At 39.4% G+C, this 17,387-nt stretch overlaps 2 protein-coding genes across 3 annotated transcripts in view; both read right to left on the reverse strand.

Annotated features, from left to right (window-relative positions):
- Nucleotides 1–98: 98 nt before the first annotated feature.
- Nucleotides 99–12,160, reverse strand: cfap36 (cilia and flagella associated protein 36). Of its 2 annotated transcripts, XM_055029469.1 has the most exons (10): nt 11,814–12,160; nt 11,521–11,585; nt 11,320–11,421; nt 6,612–6,726; nt 6,435–6,522; nt 3,801–3,967; nt 2,841–3,022; nt 2,474–2,638; nt 1,812–1,895; nt 99–1,451 (listed from the first exon to the last, which is right to left on the reverse strand). In XM_055029469.1, exons 1-10 carry the CDS (start codon nt 11,917–11,919, stop codon nt 1,368–1,370), a joined length of 1,158 nt encoding a protein of 385 aa, XP_054885444.1. In that variant the 5' UTR covers nt 11,920–12,160; the 3' UTR covers nt 99–1,367. The 2 variants fall into 2 exon arrangements, with proteins under 2 accessions (XP_054885444.1, XP_054885445.1); XM_055029470.1 differs by lacking the exon at nt 1,812–1,895.
- Nucleotides 12,161–13,056: 896 nt separating this feature from the next.
- The window catches only part of LOC129359708 (inactive phospholipase D5-like), a 57,618-nt gene continuing 53,287 nt past the window's right edge, over nt 13,057–17,387 (reverse strand). The window contains exon 10 of the mRNA XM_055029528.1: nt 13,057–16,606. Within this exon, the coding sequence (XP_054885503.1) occupies nt 16,059–16,606 (548 nt within the window). The 3' untranslated portion in view covers nt 13,057–16,058. The remainder of the gene's footprint in view (nt 16,607–17,387) is intronic.

A 17,387-nucleotide genomic window follows, 5' to 3' on the forward strand; every position in this document is an offset into this window, starting at 1 on the left:
AGGTGACGCCTTTCTACAAGCTTACAACAGCTTAAGAGGCAACGTATGACCGAGCCACCTTTGACCTTTACTGTTATTTCTATAGCCTGGAGTTCAAGTTGTTTCTACAAAATGTGATTTATTAAAACCAGCATGTATAACATATACGTACAAACACAAAACCGGTGCATCATACATGCTTAAAGTAAAAACTGCTGATTCCTTGAGAATGAATACTGCATTCGTGTGAAGCAACCACATCGCATTCTTGGCCCCTTTGGGAATATGTGATTAGTGTTAATCTCATGAACTCTTGACTCCGTGTGAACGGAGGAGGCTTCCCTTTCCTAATGGAAACGGTGTGAAAAGCCGAGCATGCGCGAGCTAGCACCATCAGCTTTGATCAACCATCGCATGGTTGTTTCACTTTACGTAACCAACACAAGCTTTGTTCTCCATTTTCCAAGTTTGCGCCTCAGCTCCCCAGCACTGCTACAAAACAGGATTTTTGAGCTAATTCAGGTGAACCACAGAAGGTACATATAAAAATGAATATAATGAAACGAGTGGGTTTCCATAAGCTGTGATCATCAAAATGAGAACAAATTTACGTGGATCGCTGTAATTATTCTACAGGAGGTTCACTTTTTGAAGTACTGAAATATTTATGAATATATAGTTTTACCTCAGTGACTTCATTTGGCCATCTGTACCTTACATATGGCTCTATCATCGCCTTTTTTTGCACATTTGCACCCCCATGGCGGTGCCTTAATTCACTCCCAGTCAGCTATAAAATAACATTTTTGAGCTAAAACTCTTAACGTTAGAACAATTTGAGCAATATCTTTAAGCCACTATCTTATGTATTTTATCAGTCGCAGTAATATACAGTATAAATAAATACTTTTTTTCCCCTCAAATCAGGAATATTCAATTGTGATTTCAAGAGCATTTTCGTGGGAAAACAACTGATCATGAGTTAATCGTTGCAGCTCTGGAGATATTTACAAATTGTGAACTAATATCCCCAATGCATGTTGTGAATTTTGGAGAAATTATCTCAGGTTTCTGGAAACTGGATTCAAACTTACTGACAAAATGACACTTCCTACTAGTGAGTGATTTTGGACAAAAGCTAAGTACGTCGTTCAGCAGCATGCTGCTGCAGAAAATTGGCTTGTTTAGTTAGCTTAATAATAGTAATAGTAATAAAGTTCCTTAGTGAAAAAGTCAGATGCATCACTTCAGCAAAAAGAATAGTCAATTTTCTACTTTCCTTTTGAAAAAAAAAAAAAATCAGGTCTTGTATAAAGTTAATTAGCATGCTGTGTGTTCCAGGAACAGAGATGAGACAGGATAACTTATTGGGTACGCATCGACGGTTATTATTTCTTGATGACTTCCTCCTTCAGCTTGTCAGCCAGATGTTTTCTCTTCTGGAGCTTCTTCTTTTCCTCAGCAGATATGTCCTGTGTGAAGAGGTCAGGACAGGCAGCGAGGTCAGCGAATGTTGACAGAATGAACGCGCGCCAACACCTAAGATAGGATGTGCATCTTTGAGTTAACTAGAATAATCTCTTTCAAAGAGATTAGGTTTCAATACCCAAAGTTTCGTCGGCGTGGGAGAAAACACAAACACGGTGACGCTAGCGGTAAACACTAAGGTCACGGTGCTTTCAAACAGTGTTCACACCTCTAACCTTTCCACATATTTTGTTACATCGCAAACTTCCCTTCCCCAATGTATTTGCTGAAAACAATAAAGGTCGGAGGTGTGAAAACATTTGCAAGGCACCGTGTGTGTTCACATCAGGGGGCTGATGGATCACCTTCTGGTTGGTGGAGTTAGTCGAGTGTTGCAATGGAGGAGGAGGAGAGCTGGCCCCGTTCATCTGGGGCTCTCCCTCTGCCTCCTGACAGGCCAGAGCGGAGGCCATCACACACAGCAAGAAGGAGTTAAAGAATAAAAAAAAATGAAGTGAAAAGAAATGTCAGGCGTAAAAATGAAGGAGTAAAATCACCGGAAATCAAATTGTGAGCCGAGAACTTAAAGGATGAAAGAGAACATGGTGCAGGTGTGTGTGCACCTTTCCCACTGTACAATTCAAACACTTTTCAAGCATTTTCAAGGTAATTTTGTGTTGACATGTGCAGCTCACACACACACAAAACAAAATGTCCCCCAATCGTAATGACTTTTGTTTAATGCAAATATATAAGATAAACAAATCAGTAAGTCATAGAGCCATCGGGGTTTATAGATATTCATTAAATTGAAACAATCCAAATAAACCATGTCAAGCTAAATCATCTTCCTGCTCAAATGAAGCTGAAGCCCAGTATGCAAAGAAAGTCACAAAACAATGTCTTAAAAAATGTTCTTGCAAGGTTATCTGGCTTTTAGCAAACAGAAATGCTTTTGCACATTCTAACAAACCTAACACTGAAGTGAGAAAGTTATTCATTTGGAAAGACGGAAGGCTGTACTCACTGAGTTGGCGGTTGGTGGGGGAGCAGGGCTGGCCGGTGGCTCCTCCAGGGCGGGCGTCTGTCTGATTTTCTGCTGTTCTTTCTTCAGGGCGTGCAGCTTGTCTCGCTGCTGACGCAGATACGCTGCCCTTTGCTGCAGCTGCTCCTGCTCTGACGGTAACAGCTCCTGCATACAGTTTGAAGCCGTAAATCTGGAATTAGCACAACCGTTTGGGGAGAGAAAAACAAAAACAGTTTCGGTAGAGGAGTTAACCACAGTGTTTGGACTGAACGGCTCTACAGCCTGTGGAAATCCACTTCAGGTGGTTTTGGAAATGGTTTTGACGTGTGCTGAATGTCTAAGGAAGGCAATGAAAGCTCGGACTCACGGTGTATGGCTTGGAGAAACCCGCTTCCCGGTGTGCCTCCTGCAGGTAGACCTCGGCCGCAGCGTCCCTGCTGTCGCTGTGCTCCACTGTTTGACAGCTGTTGGCGTTGGAAGACTTGCTGGATTTTGTAGGAGTTCGCAGGGCTGGCAGCGCTCTGGACTGGATGCTGCTACTGCCAGAGTCTGCACAAAGGATTTACAACAACCAACGGGAGCTGTGTTATCTTTTCTGACGAATAACGGAAGAAGAATCTGCCTTATTGTGTCTCGCCGGAGAAACTCCGCCCTAACTTTTTACTTCTGACACTTGTGAACAGACATGCAAACATTTCTCCGTTTTTCTCGTTTGTTTTCCTCACAGAATGAATGAATGTCTCGCGTAAACCCAAAGGAGTTCTGTTGGATCAAGATCCTGGGGTTTTGGTGTTTTTAGAGTCGTTGCTTTGTTGAAACACCAACTTTAATCTGGATTCCCTATTGTCAGCCAGATGTTTTCTCTTCTGGAGCTTCTTCCTTTCAGGCAAGAAAACAATCCAAGTTTTCTGTACAAACTTCTAGATCTTAAAATACTCTCTTTTTCTGTAAAAACCTGTACAGTTGAGAGAACCGTTTTGTTTGAATAGCAGTCGAGTCATTATCTGTAGGCCGCACAAATAACGAAAAGACAAAATGCAGAAACTGGCTTCGGATTTTCGGTTTGTGGACGACAGCCGCTGCTTTTCTAGGACTTGGAGTGACTTCGATCAGTTAAGTCTTAAAATCTATAACCCTTAGAGCTTAGAGCATTTCTTTACAGACAGCTGGTTGCTTATATGATTGTAACTCATGTTCAAAATGTGACACAGAAGCACAATCCCTACTGAAAAACAGCGACGACTCTGGTTAGTGATGTCGAGCTGCTCATGTTTTGTTACCACAACCTTTTCCAACATTAATGCTGTTTAGGAAGTCTCTGCTTTACCTGGTGCGCGTTTGGAAGAGTTGTTCTGTCTGGACGCCAGCGTGGCCTCTCGGACCTCCTCATCGCCTGCGTTTGGTTTATCCGAGGATCTGCTGGAAGTGGAGCCGGTCTTCCTCTCTAGGAGCAGCTTCCTGGACATCTCTTCATCGTACTCCTCCTTCGACTTCCTGAAAACACGGTAGCAGGAGAAAACGGGTCTAATACTGGAACAGAGGCGCGGGCGACTTTTACAACAGTATCTGTTCAGACGTTCTCACAGCAGTTGATGAAGCAACTCCAGGATATTTCAGTGCATTTTGGAGTCAACTGGAGGATCTTCAGCAGCTTTTAGACCCGTTATTCCCTCTTCAGTAGATCACAAATACGCGACTGTAGCAGAGGCAAGGATTAAACTTCTTGGACTGGGGTTGGGCGATATTGCTTCAAAATTAAATCAGATTTTTTTTCACTCTAGATCCGATTTAAGTCGAGTTTCTTTCCTGCATTCTTTTCTAAAAATCTAATTATAAATTAAGTATTTTCTTTCTGTAAAACCGATGACAAAGCATAACTTCATAAGACACGTAACGTCCATCATTATCGTTTTTTTGTTGAAGCTCTCTTTAAATAACTTCTTTATTCTCGTAATATTTTGATTTTATTGTCGTAATAATAATAATAAAAAAAAAGGTTAGCCTTACTCTAATGTTTCATCGTAGAGTTGACCTGAACCCAATAAACTTTTACTGACGTATTATTTACATTTCTGGAGATGCACTTGCACCTTGTCGACGGCTTTCTTCCACAATCTTTTGCTCTTGAAATATTCGTGCCACTTCAAGATAAGGCCATTTCACCCACGGCACACACACTGCAATCGGGCTTCTGCGACACATTTGCAGAGAGGAAAGAGTGAGACGGAGTTACCGGGATGGCTCCCTGTCAGAAATCCTGTTAGGTGTTTGTAACCTGCTGAACCAGACTGAGGACATCCTAACCTGGATGTGTTGACACTCGGTGCCACCTAAATTCAGTGTCGGAAAAAGCTGTTTTGTTAAAGTGTTTTTATCAGTCAAGCCTCTTTCGAAAAATTCGAAAAGCCTGACATTTTGGTGATTCCTCTGTTACTCTTAAAACTCGACAGTGGACACGTTTTCCAGACGGAAAAGTTCCCAGAACGGCCAGGTCTTTTTGTGACGACCTAAAAAAGAAGGGTCCCAGGACCAAGGTAGCCGATGTAGCTGAGGAAGACAAAGGGGATGACAATTTTCTCATCGTGTTCTAACTTTCAATCCTGATACCCTAAATTAGCTGAAAGCTAATGAGCTTAGCTGCATTCCTATTGGATTCGGTGTGTTTTTATTTGGCCTGGCTGTCACTGGCAAAATCCCATTAGAGAGCTGGGATATAGGAGCTACAAGATGCCCCATCGGCGCATATAGACAAGAAACGCATAGTAAACAAGAGTAGTGTGAGAGGCTGCACGTCTGTCAGAGCTTATCAATAAATATGCTCACATCACAACCACAACCTCAATGTAGTCTATGGAGATTTTCTGTGGCAAATGTGTGTAGTGCATAATTGTGATGACAATGGTCAGAGAAGAAGCCAATTACTCTAGGGGAGCTGCGGGAATCTACAGCTCAGATGGAGAATATGTTGTCAACTATACCTGATCACAAATCTAGTCTTTGTGGAAGAGTGGCAAGAACAAAGTTCTGTTGGCAGATTCCCAAAAGAAGTGGCAAACGTCTGAGATTGTGCCCTGGTCAGAGGACAGCCAAATTGATTATGTGGGGATTTTTTTTATTTTATTTTTTTCCCCAGAAGCGACAGAGAAGCTGGTGCAAAACATGACAACTGAGGTTCAACAAATCCTCTCCATCTGACCCGACTGTGCTTGAGCTATTTTTCAAAACATTCAGTCTCTACATGGGCAAAGCTGGTGGAGACAAACATGTATCACTGTTTGTTATTTTAGTCAAGAAAAATAAAATGCGGTTCCAAGCATTGAACCAGTTGGTATTATTTCAAATACACGCCATACTTGACAAATTTTTTTTTTGTTATAAAACATTTTCAAAAATCATGCGTCATTTTCCATCCACAATTATTCACTTTTGTTGGTATTTTGTTGGTGTATCATAAAATATGATGAAATCTGTTTTTGCAAATGAGGGAGAACTTTAACGGGTGTGAATGCTTTCAAGTATTTGAAAGAAACCAGATCTAAATTTAGGCAAACCTGAAAAAGTCAGTTTTACATGTCCAACTCAGAGTTTGACACCAGTCTCCATGTTGGTGTGGTGGTTAGAATAATCCTACTGAATCTCCTTTCAGTGTAGAGTTTGCAAATTTAAATTGTACCACAATTTAAAAGCATACATGTTATATTAATTGCTTACTTTAAAACGGTCTCAGAAAGGAGCTGTTGTCTTCAACAGCTAAAAGGAAGACAACGGGAACCGAGCGGATGATGGAAGTGACTGTCAGAAGACACTGACTGGTCAGCAAAACGGTTTCATGGGCTACATCAACCATGTAGCCTCATTGTTGGTCCTACATCATTGATAAAATGGGAATGGGAAAACAGAAACCTACCTTCATGTCAGTGTTTTTGAAACAAAGTAATGAAAATAAACAGAGGGAACGTACTTGAGGACTTCCTCCAGGATTTTCATCTCTTGCTGCTCTAGTTCGGTCATCACGTCAACCCCATCGGTCAGACACTCTGGTAGGGCCCCTACATACAGATTTTATTAGCAGAATTCACACCGAAAGTGCGTGCTTGGATATGCAGCAAAACTGTGTCTGTGTTTTTTGTCTGTGTACCATTTTTTTCTTTAATGACTCTGAGGGCTTGGAGCTGCAGCTCCATGTTCTTCTGAACCATCAGCGAGCGAAACACCTGGAAGTCATCTGTAGCCAGAACCGGCTGGAAAATGTCCTGAAAAACACAACAACAACAACAAAAGAAAAACAGTATAGAAATACAAACTTATTAAAAAAAAAAAAAAAAACAAACACACGGCAAGGATGCACGAGATAAAATTTGTAAAAAGGTAGAATGAAAACTATTGGGGTTAGTTTTTGCTTGTTACCAAGTGTTTCTGTTTTCACAGCAACAAAAATCTGGTGCAGAGAAACAGTACCGTACATCCACGTGTATGACACTTACATTTCTGCAACATTTCTCGCCTCAGTTAAACTCTGTGTTCCTGACTCAGCAATAGGAAAGGGATTGGACAAAACCTGCATCCATCCAAAACGATTTTGATGGCTCTCAAGGCTTTTTTCAAAATTGGACATTTCTGAAGAACAGGCCATTTACCATTTAAACTGACTTGGATATGAAGCTTTTGCACTGCTCAAAAAACAGGAACTGACAAAGTAAGCAAACAAAATGAAGGCTGGCCTAGTCAAACTCTGAACTTAAATCTGATTGACATGCTGTGGTGTGACCCTCAAGAGGTTGTTCACACTCAGAAACCGTTCATTGTGGCTGAATTTAAACAATTCAGCAAAAGAAGAGAAAACCCTTTTACAATACAAATGACTCAGCTGACTCAAACTTTTGAGGGAATCATCTCACACAATAATTACGTAGGTTTAGGGGGTAAAAGAGAACAGGCAGATGTGTCAGTTACATAAAAAAATATATTCATAGACTTATCTGTATAAGGACTATTAGGGGAAATTTTAGATCAAGTAAAAAATAAACCAATTAACCAGAGAGGAGTACATTGTCCCTGTGAAACTCAGAAATTTAATAGGGATCCAAGCCTTTTATTTACAAGGAAAGACTTGGATGTTATGTCAAAAAATTATGAATTTGCAAAGATTTTTGTTTACATTTTTCAACAGTTAAAGCCATATATATGTATACATGGGTTTATCTAAGTGGTACATCTAAGCTCTTCTGCTGTATCAGAACATCTCCAGGACGCAGACTCTCCATGAACGCCGCAAATGGAATCCAGAATACACGCAGCTACAACATGTCTGCACATGAGAGATGGTTCTGATACAGGAAAAGAGCCCGGATTCACCACTTGGGAAATACCCAGATGCACATCTCCAAAATAACAGCAGCCCTCTATCTTAGAAGACTGTTGACATTTTCTGCTCCAAATGTCTGACTTAGCTTCTGAGCTTTTTCTGACAACTTTGATAGTTCAAATGTATTGAACTATACAATGTTAGAGAACATCATAGTTTTTAATATTGTAAATTTAAGCAGCTAATTATGACAAATTGTGGCTTTTCTACATTAGCATATAGCCAATGTATTTCTTGAAAACTTTTGAAATGAATCTCAAAATCTGAGGTTTTTTTTGGCATTTTTAAAAAATTAATTAATTTATTTATTCACAACAATCCTAATAGTCCATCGTCTTATTTAGAGTCATACTTTTCTCAATAAGAATTATACAGGGGTACCCCAAAAACAAAGTTTGGAAAACAAACTGAGCAAACCCAAATCAAACTCTAGAACATTCATTCACAACAAAAAAATCTTGATTAGGATGATATTGCAAAACAAACTCTGTTAAAGCATTTAGCTGACTACAGCCTTTATGAAGGAGGTATCAGAAAGGGATGCACTTACTGTACCGTAAATAATCCCCACGTATACTCGGCTATGTTTTCAAACACTGCTATGCTTACAGCTAATCTTATACACTGACTTCCTGTTCTATTAGGAGCCAATCCCACATCTAGGCAGCAGTTTGGCAAAGTTCTTAATGTCATTCAGTGCAATTGGATCTTCTGACTAATTAGCCTCTTCATTTACAGTGTGTACCTTGCAATGCATGGTATATGTGACAACAGAGGAAGATTCAGCAGCAGAATTGCATCCAAATCAAACATGCATTTTCACATTTATTAAAGTCACAGTGCATCCTCTAAATATTGCATCTACAGACATAGATGCAATTTAAATATGTCTCTAAGTACTGTGTTCAGTGATTTTATCTCGGTCTTTGACTATGCTTTATTTGCCAGGGAGCCGAGATCCTCAAGAGGAACTGTCATCAACTTAGAATTCTAACTAAAAGCATAAAACACTGTTTTTGACAAATATAAATGCATTTCTGCCTACACAAACCCCCACCTTACACCACTAGCAAATCTTTGCTTTTTAAGCAAAAGTGATTGTGTTTGCAGGCAGCAACCGTTCACCTTTGAGGTAATTAATGAGATTTGAATTACCTGGGGACAGCAAATAAATCCCAAACTTAATCACTGCTGATCTAGCACAGCCATGTCACACTCTTTGTTTAGTAGCAATCAAATTCTAATGTAGTTTTTTCTCACCCTAGACCTTGGGACTCACTGTCCAGCATATTTTTAAAGGTTTCCCTGTTGCCACACACCTGATCACAGACATTGGCCACTAAAAGCCTTCTGCACAACTTCATAGAAACCTAATGAAGAGAAACCTCCTACAGCCGGAAAGTTGTTCATCCATTACAATGACAGTGAAAGAGACTGTATGAGCAGCTGCTTAAAAGTACAAAAATTAAAGAAAAGTGCCAAGTTTATAAAGCAAATTATCTACATGTAAACATGCTAGCTGTAGCCAAGTATTTTAGCAAACTTCCCAACATGGAAACATTGTCCGTAGGAGCAAAATAAGATTTTAAGACACATTTAATCTTAATTTTGCACCTGAATGGTGATCAGCATCAGCGAGTGCCGTTTGACTCAAATCCAGGACAACAAAACAAAACCTTTTTTAACATTTATTTATGTGGGTCTGTTAATGTTATCCTATAAAAACTGTTGTAGGATGAAATTTAAACATGATTTAAAGAGGGTGTTTTATTGCATGTAGGGTTTATATTTCTCTGCAAGCTGCACTACAAGCTAAACATTTGGAGGCAACTCCAATGCAGGCCAAATATTTGGAAGCAACTTTATGTTGCCGTTAGAAGTGCCTTTATCAAAACCAGTAATAAATGGACTTAGGGCACAAATAGATGATTTCTACGATTCACCTTTAGAAGTTTAAAGTGATGTCAACAAACCATTGTTGAATACATGTTTTTTTTCACAGAAGGAAAGAAGGACTTCACTTCAGCGTTGAAATGGTTTGGAAGAGCCACAAATTCAGGGCAAAAGTAAAAATCACAAAAACAAATCAGTTTGCAGTTAAAAGCATATTCTTACAAAAAAGAAACATATTTTTTAATCAATTAAATCAGACTAACCTCTTGCTGGCTTAAATCAGTTAGGGTTGTAGCAGAATAACAAGAGAGAAAACTGCATTGATTTCTTCCATTTTGGAAGTTTGCATGTGGTAGTGTGGCTTCGTTTTTCCTTTTTTTTTCGAGTTAATTTTATGTTTCTTACATTGCTGTTAGGCTTTGCTTGTTATATTTTCAACATTTCTGAAAGTGCCAATTTTGTCTATTAGAAACTATAATTTGCAAGCATATATAACATGGCTCTTTTATTCTACAAATGTACGGTGAAAATGCTGGCTGAAGCGTCTAAAAGTCTCCTCATCTTCAATGAAAGGAATTGAACATGTGAGGAAGACACACTTTTGGAGACGTGTGTGGTCTAATGAAACTAAAAATCAAAGAATTGTATTTAGTGGAAAAAGTGGGAAAGCTTGTAAACTTGAGAACATTATCCCAAGTGCAAACTGCACCATTTTGTGTGGATGTGTCACTGCAGAAGGGACTGGTGCACTTCACAGATAACATGAAATCATGAGGAAAGAAAATTATGTAGACATATTAACCCAGCATAGGAAGACATAACCTAGAAAGTTAAACATTGAGCACCAACAGCATAAGCATACCAGTAAATTAGTTACAATTTGCTTGATGACAACAAAGTCAATGTTTTGGAGAGGCCATAACAAAGCTCTGATCTCCCACCCATGGAAGATTTGAATGGACCAAAACTCCAGCAAGTTATTCTAAGAAGATTCTGGAAATATCCCAAAAACATTTAACCCAAAGTTAACAATTACCAACCTTGGTAATTCTGCCAAATGCCATGTAAACGCTCGACTCTGAAAAAAGTTGATTATAAAATTCTCTTTCTCTTTATTCTGGCATTTAGAAGATAAATTATTTTGGTAACTCTGCCTGACCTAAAATAGGAAACAGTTTTGTTTTTAACACTTTATGTAAATGTTTAATTGTAACAGTTTTTTTTTATCTGATAAATGATTCCTTCTATAATTTTGTATATTATGTTACGAATCCTGATACACACGCACACACACGCACACACACACACCCCACACACACATATATATGTTGTTTTTACAAATCTGATCTAGTATTCGGCCTTTTGCCCTGCAGAGTTTTTTTAATAGACATTTGCAAAATCTGGCTTGCAGATTACAAACTTAAGCTTCAGATTTTGCTTCTTTGGCAGACAAACTAAATTTCCTTGAGGATGGATGAGGAGGAGAGATGTGTTACATAAGCAAATCCCATCCTTGACTTTGCAGTCAGCCTGTGCATTCAGGTCAGCTGGCAGGGATCCGGTGGTGTGCAGAGGAAGCTCAAAATACCTGCAAAGATTGAGACTTGGCAAAGGGAGAGGTGCATGCATCCAGGAACTGCTGCTCGTCGATGCCAACCTCCTGCATATAATTCTCCAGCAGTTTCTCCACCTACAGTGAAACGAAGACAGCTTTCAGCAGGCCTGTCTGACGAGGAAGCAGTTTTCTGTGAATGCACGGATGAGTGAAACTGGTGAAGTTTATACTCACAAGTTTCTTATACTGCTGATGGATTTCTGTGTACGAGAGCTTGTGTTCATCCTCGTCGTCGAAAACTGGAACGAAAGTATAAATCAGACGACGTCTTTGGGGCTGAGAGGAACACTTTGCCGTTCAGTTTGACTGCGCGCATGCATGTCAGATCTTAAGATGTGCAGAGAGACCAGAAACACAACTGGCGACGCAACCACAATCACAAGTTAGCGTTAGCTTAGCCGCCTCGCAGTTCACAAAGCATTCGACTCCACATACGAGTGAAGTGAAACATGAGAGCTAGGTTTCACCTGTACATTTGTGTTCCATAAAGTCCGTGACAGGGATAACCCACTCGGGACTCCCCAGGTAGCCGACGATGCTCTCTATAATCCACTCGCTGTCATCCTCAGCCATGTTGGCCGACGCTGGGGGACAAACGTACGGACGCGGCGATGACTCCGACCCCTCAGGTCCAGCTCTGCGGCAACTCGGACGTACACAGCCCCGACAGACGGACAGAGAGGGACAGGCAGCTCTTCCTCACGGACATGTCGTCATGACTCCGTCGAGGACGTGCGAGTTTTCAGCCTGGAACCTCGAGAAGAAACGCGAAGTCATGAATTTGAAAGTAGAGAGTGGTGACGCCAACTCGGTCGCTGTGGTAACCGCTACGTCAGTGCGCTGCTCTGAGACCGTTAGATTTTAAGACACCAGATGGCGCTGTTACCTCCTTGGCCTGAACATCTCTTTTCGGAAAAGGTGTCAGGACAGGTGTGCGACCTCTGACCTGATAGCCCTCGCGCTTAGTGTCCCCTAATTTCGGGGACAATATTAGAGGTCAGATAAATCCTCTTCCAACGTTCAGTTTGTTAAATTTGTTTCCTCAACACTGTAAGGAAACAAGTCTTATGTTGTTAATTTCATTTAAAATGTGCACCATGACTATTCTATGAAGAATAGTCTGCTAGTATAAAGAAATTATTTACTGACTTTTTAAAATTTATTTTCTTGCTTTAATCTGATAACACTTTTTTTTCTTTCTTTTTTTTTTGACAAAGCTTGAGCATTTATTTTGCAAACATAGATACTTTTATATTTAAAATTTGCTTAGGCACATTAATCATGTAAATTACAACTCGTCTGCTTTAATGTTTGCCAGCATTCACCTGCCAAAAACTGATTGTAGTGAAATAAATTGTACAGCTTTAGAAATTGATTTTACAAAGGATTTTTTGTTTGTTTGTTCCGCTTAAAGATTTTCTTTGTACAATATAGATTACCAGAAACTGGCTACTTTTTAACCAATCCATATGTATTAGTTTTGGGCATGGGTTGTCTTAGTTATTTGAAAAAGATGGATGGCTTACAAGAAAGGACTGGGACCTTGTATATTTTCTGACAATATAATGTATCGAACAGATGCACATGTTTTAAACTCAAAATATATTCATTAGCTTTTGTGAGAATGAACCCTGATGCAATAATTTTCAGAATTGATGTGCCTGTTGACGAATAAATGCAGAGAAACATAAATCGCAAACAATAATAGGATTTTTTATTTTTTTTATTAAGAGTAAAAACTAACCAATCCGGTAAGCAGTAATGTGCATTACAATAATATTCCATAAATATACATTCTATTCATATCTTTAAAGGTATATTAGAGTTCCCTTTTAACTTAACTTCTGTGAAGGCTCATAGCTTACTGTGCAAAGTTTATAAAGGCAGTGCATGCAGAATGTCATGCCGGTACAACAGAATAAATGTAGGCGACTTTGAGAAGCTTTAGCTTTAAAATGAAAGTCATTTCTTCATTTGGAAATTTGTGGCTCCACAAACACCTTCATACCACCTGACATCATAAAGATATATCTTTAAATCAAAAATCCAAAAAGTTTGGATTTTTGATTGAGGATGTAGCCTGTGTAAACACAGGCTACATGCTAAGATATGAGGATAAAAAATCCTCATATCTTATCAGTCAAAATAATCCCTAGCAAGTAATACAGAAACAGGCCTTCTTTAATTTGTCATGAAGGTTTTTGCAAAGTCGTTTCTGGTTTCAAACCTTGACAAGTGACATGTTCGATGTCACTTCTTCCAAGTAAAAACAAACTCCAATATCATGCATATAGTCCCTCCTAGGAGGGAAACATACGGGCAGGTATTATTTCATACAAAGACATGGGCAGAGTATATTAGCAGCATTTTTTTTGCCAAGACATGTCGCAATCAGCTCATAATTGCAATGTTATCAAATGCATTCCAGATATACGTCCAGTGTGAAACAATGCATTAAACAAAATGGAAAGTACATACACACGTTAGAATTAAGCATATCGTTGGTGTAAAGTGACTTTTTTTTTTATTTACATCTGCTAAAATCTAATAACATGAAACGACAGGCGTCAGAACACTTTCAGACCAAACTTCTGCTGAAATCGGACATGACAGTTTGTACGTTGTATCCTAAGTGACATGCATTAGCCCTATAGGGAACTGAAAACCACTGTTTATTAAAGGGGTGTTTTAGTGACTTATATAGCAGCAAGTGTGAATCCTGTGAAACATTATGAAACACTTGACAAATATTTTGTCCTACATGTAGAAAGTTTACTTTTTTTTTTAATATCGTCCACCAGGTGGCAGAAGATATTCATGTCAAGCGTGTTTCCTTTATTTACTTTTTTGGCACATGCTTGTTTGATCTTCCACTGAGATCAGTGATTTGGCATTAGATGTCAGTGTGAGGTGAAGGTTACAAAACATTCCCTTGATTTCTCTTCTTCAAAAGTGATGTTATTGCATGATTGATTGAGCTACTGATTAATTGGTCCTTTTGTGTTCCAGACAAAAGAAACACAAGGGAAACAAATAAAAGTCTCCGCAGCAAAGAGTAAAGTGCGGTTGACCCAGATATATGCTTATACAGCGTCTTGCACATTGCACATTTGCACATGTGTGATTACGTTTGTAAGGCATTGTAAATTCCTGTCTGTGGACCTCTATTTCTGTTTACAACAAACTTCTTTGCGTTTGTGCTTAATTAAATTTTTACTGGTATTTTCCATGGTGCTGAAAGACAGACCTTTATTACGGATGAATTCATTTCAGTCGTAATAAAGACAAGATGCCCAAACGTCTAACTGTAGTTTCAGCAGATAATGCCTTTCTGTTTGTTTGATTAATGGCTTTTAGAGTAAGAAAAAAAAAAAAAAAAAAAAAAAAACTTTACATATAGTTCTTAACCACAAAAGGCGTGGCTAGAGGTTTGTGTAAACACAGGCTACATGCTAATATTCAAAATGCAAAAATGAAATTTGCTACTAGCTTTCAGTCAAGTGCTATGTGGTATTTCTTTCCTAGCAATCTACAGCACAGCTATGACTACGTTAAAGAGAAGGCAGGTAGGGTTCAGGGATGACGTCACAGTCCAACATGTCCTTCAGGGTCCACAGCAGCTACTTCAGCTGTCAGCTTGGTTAAAAATTAATCACATTGATTCAGTGTAAAGCAGAGATCCAAGTGTCCCCCCTTTTTTTCTGTGTGCACCCTGGTTACAATGCTGTGTTTGGGAAGAGACAATAGAAATGCACTATTCCTCCTGCTTGGTTGGGATATCGGAATAAAAGAAGAGTAACTTTTCTTTGTCGGGAGCCCTTCAAAGTAAAAGACCATTGTCCACAATGAGAAATACCAAATTGTATCTCTTGTGTGTGTGTATGTGTGTGTGTGCGTGTGAGGGGGTGTCTGGGGGTGGGGGAGAATAGTGAGAGGGTTTCAGTAGTAGCAATGCAACAAGAAAATTGTGCAAATGCTTATATCATTTAAATCTGTGTCAGTGTCAGTATTACAATTCACTTTGATGCATACAGTCTTATGTGGTTTCCAGTAACTTGCAACCGACTAAACCCTGATGGATATCCTTTTTTAAAAAGCCTTTAGGTCTTCAGTTCCTTTGCTTTGGGTCAGTATTCAAAATCAATTTAATGGAGTTATTTCCATTATGAGGACTAAAAGCATTGTCTGGGCAGAGCCACATTAGTGTCTTTTTTTCCCATAAATGGAGCAATGTGGGTTTTTTTTTTTTTAGTTAGAAATGTGTTCTCTCTAAAAGTATTACTGGATATTAACAAAAGTATTTACAAAAAAGGCAATTATTATAAAGCTTATCTATTTTGGAGAGCTACCAAATAGATATAGCTGTTATAGCTGCACATTGTGCACCTCTTCCTGTCTCTGCAAAGGCATGCAGGTGTTTTTTTCCCCCTTGTAAAGGGCATTAAGGTATGACTGCCAAAAACATCTTATAGTGCATATTCAGGCAATCGGTTTAACTTCACTTACATTCTTTGACTGAGAATTGGTTAAATATGTGACAAGTATATTTGTTTTATGTCTCTGTGGAATCCAACCCATGTCCTTCGTGACATCCCGGGATGTCACGAAGATATGTGAGAATATCTGCCAGATTTATATGCTTAAATCTTTTACTCAGAAAGGACAATATTAAAATGCTACAAAAGTTCAGTGACAGAATCGGCCTTTACACGTCACAGAGATCCATTGGAGATCTCTCTGAAGCCGCTGCTTTCAGCCCACCGGCTGGGCGGATCCTCTGAAATGTTAAACTCCCAATCTTTTACTTGTGCACGCTCGTCATCGAGGTCACTCATTTTGATTTTCATTCCAGCCCTCTCTTGGTGGTCGATCATCACTGGCCCATGTTCACTGGCCACGCTGTGCGAGTTGATTTTTTTCAGCCTGTCTTCACTGTGTGCTATTTTGTCCGGTGTGGGTCGCTCAGCTTTTGGATGGTTTCTCAGTGGTGCAGGTCCAGTGTCATGTTGGCCTGGCAAGGGTCCATAGTTTCTGTGGCTGGATTTAAAAAGCACCGACTTGTTGATCTGTTGCTTGCTGCAGACTGGGATTTTATTAGTCTGTATTGTGTTGGCATAACGTGAAAACCAGTCCCGCTTGAAAACAGCCTGTAGCTGCTCCACCACTGTGGAGTTCCTCTCTGTCACGTTTGCTGGATGACTGATCACAAGGCCTGCTCCTGCGTTATAGGTGAACTCATTCCCCACCCAGTCAAGGTTGCCTGTCAGAAAACAGACCAGAGAAAGAAGAAGGTTGATTTTGCAATAAGATGCAAATACCGACACAGTTATATGTAATAATGATTTACTGAGAGCTTTATGGACTATTGACTCATTTGAGCAGACTTCTTTAGCATGCATTTTAATTGGAAACAAACTTCACATGTCCACCAGTGCACTGAACAGGATTATATGTAATGTCTCAGTTTCATTTTGACTAAACCAAAAGCCAAGAAGAGTGATAATCTATTTGGAGAAAAAAAAAAAAAACACAATCAGTTGGCTGATTGACTGCTCAAAGGCTAGTACTTACCCACAATCCTTACTCAGAACAATCGAATCAGATAATAAACAATATTGTGGTTGTGATGTCCACCGCATTTATGTCAAACACTTTAGATATCCAATGTGTTAAAAGTCTGTCCGTTCTGGTACAACTACATTACCCATGGTGCATCTGTGTTTCCTTTGCTTGTTATCGTTGCACATAGCTGGGCTAGTTTTTTTATCTCATGTTCCTGTGTTACTGTTGTAAGGAGTGGCGTCTGCGGGTGACATCCACCATCAATCCCTTTTTATCCTGTTTGTGTAAAACCTGTGTGCGTTCTATATGATGTAAGTGTGCCGTTTCATATACGATATTGGTGTTTATGTCGATTGTTAGCACAGGAGGTGGGGACATCCTCGTGTTTGGCTGCCGACGGTACAGGAAATTATCTGTAATAGTTCAGGTTGTGCTATACTCGTTATATATATGTCACATATATATTATTGTATTATTAT

The sequence above is a fragment of the Poeciliopsis prolifica genome, unplaced genomic scaffold, assembly GCF_027474105.1.
Source record: "Poeciliopsis prolifica strain line A6 unplaced genomic scaffold, Auburn_PproV2 SCAFFOLD005, whole genome shotgun sequence".
In the NCBI taxonomy this organism is placed as follows: domain Eukaryota; kingdom Metazoa; phylum Chordata; class Actinopteri; order Cyprinodontiformes; family Poeciliidae; genus Poeciliopsis; species Poeciliopsis prolifica.

What these genes read in the sequence shown, in the direction of transcription:
- cfap36 (XM_055029469.1), bottom strand. Translation starts at nt 11,919, where the DNA reads ATGGCTGAGGATGACAGCGAGTGGATTATAGAGAGCATCGTCGGCTAC. An exon ending in TATGGAACACAAATGTACAG is followed by an intron (nt 11,586 to 11,813) that starts GTGAAACCTAGC and finishes CTTTCGTTCCAG; the next exon opens with TTTTCGACGACGAGGATGAA. An exon ending in CTCTTCCAAACGCGCACCAG is followed by an intron (nt 3,023 to 3,800) that starts GTAAAGCAGAGA and finishes TCCTTTGTGCAG; the next exon opens with ACTCTGGCAGTAGCAGCATC.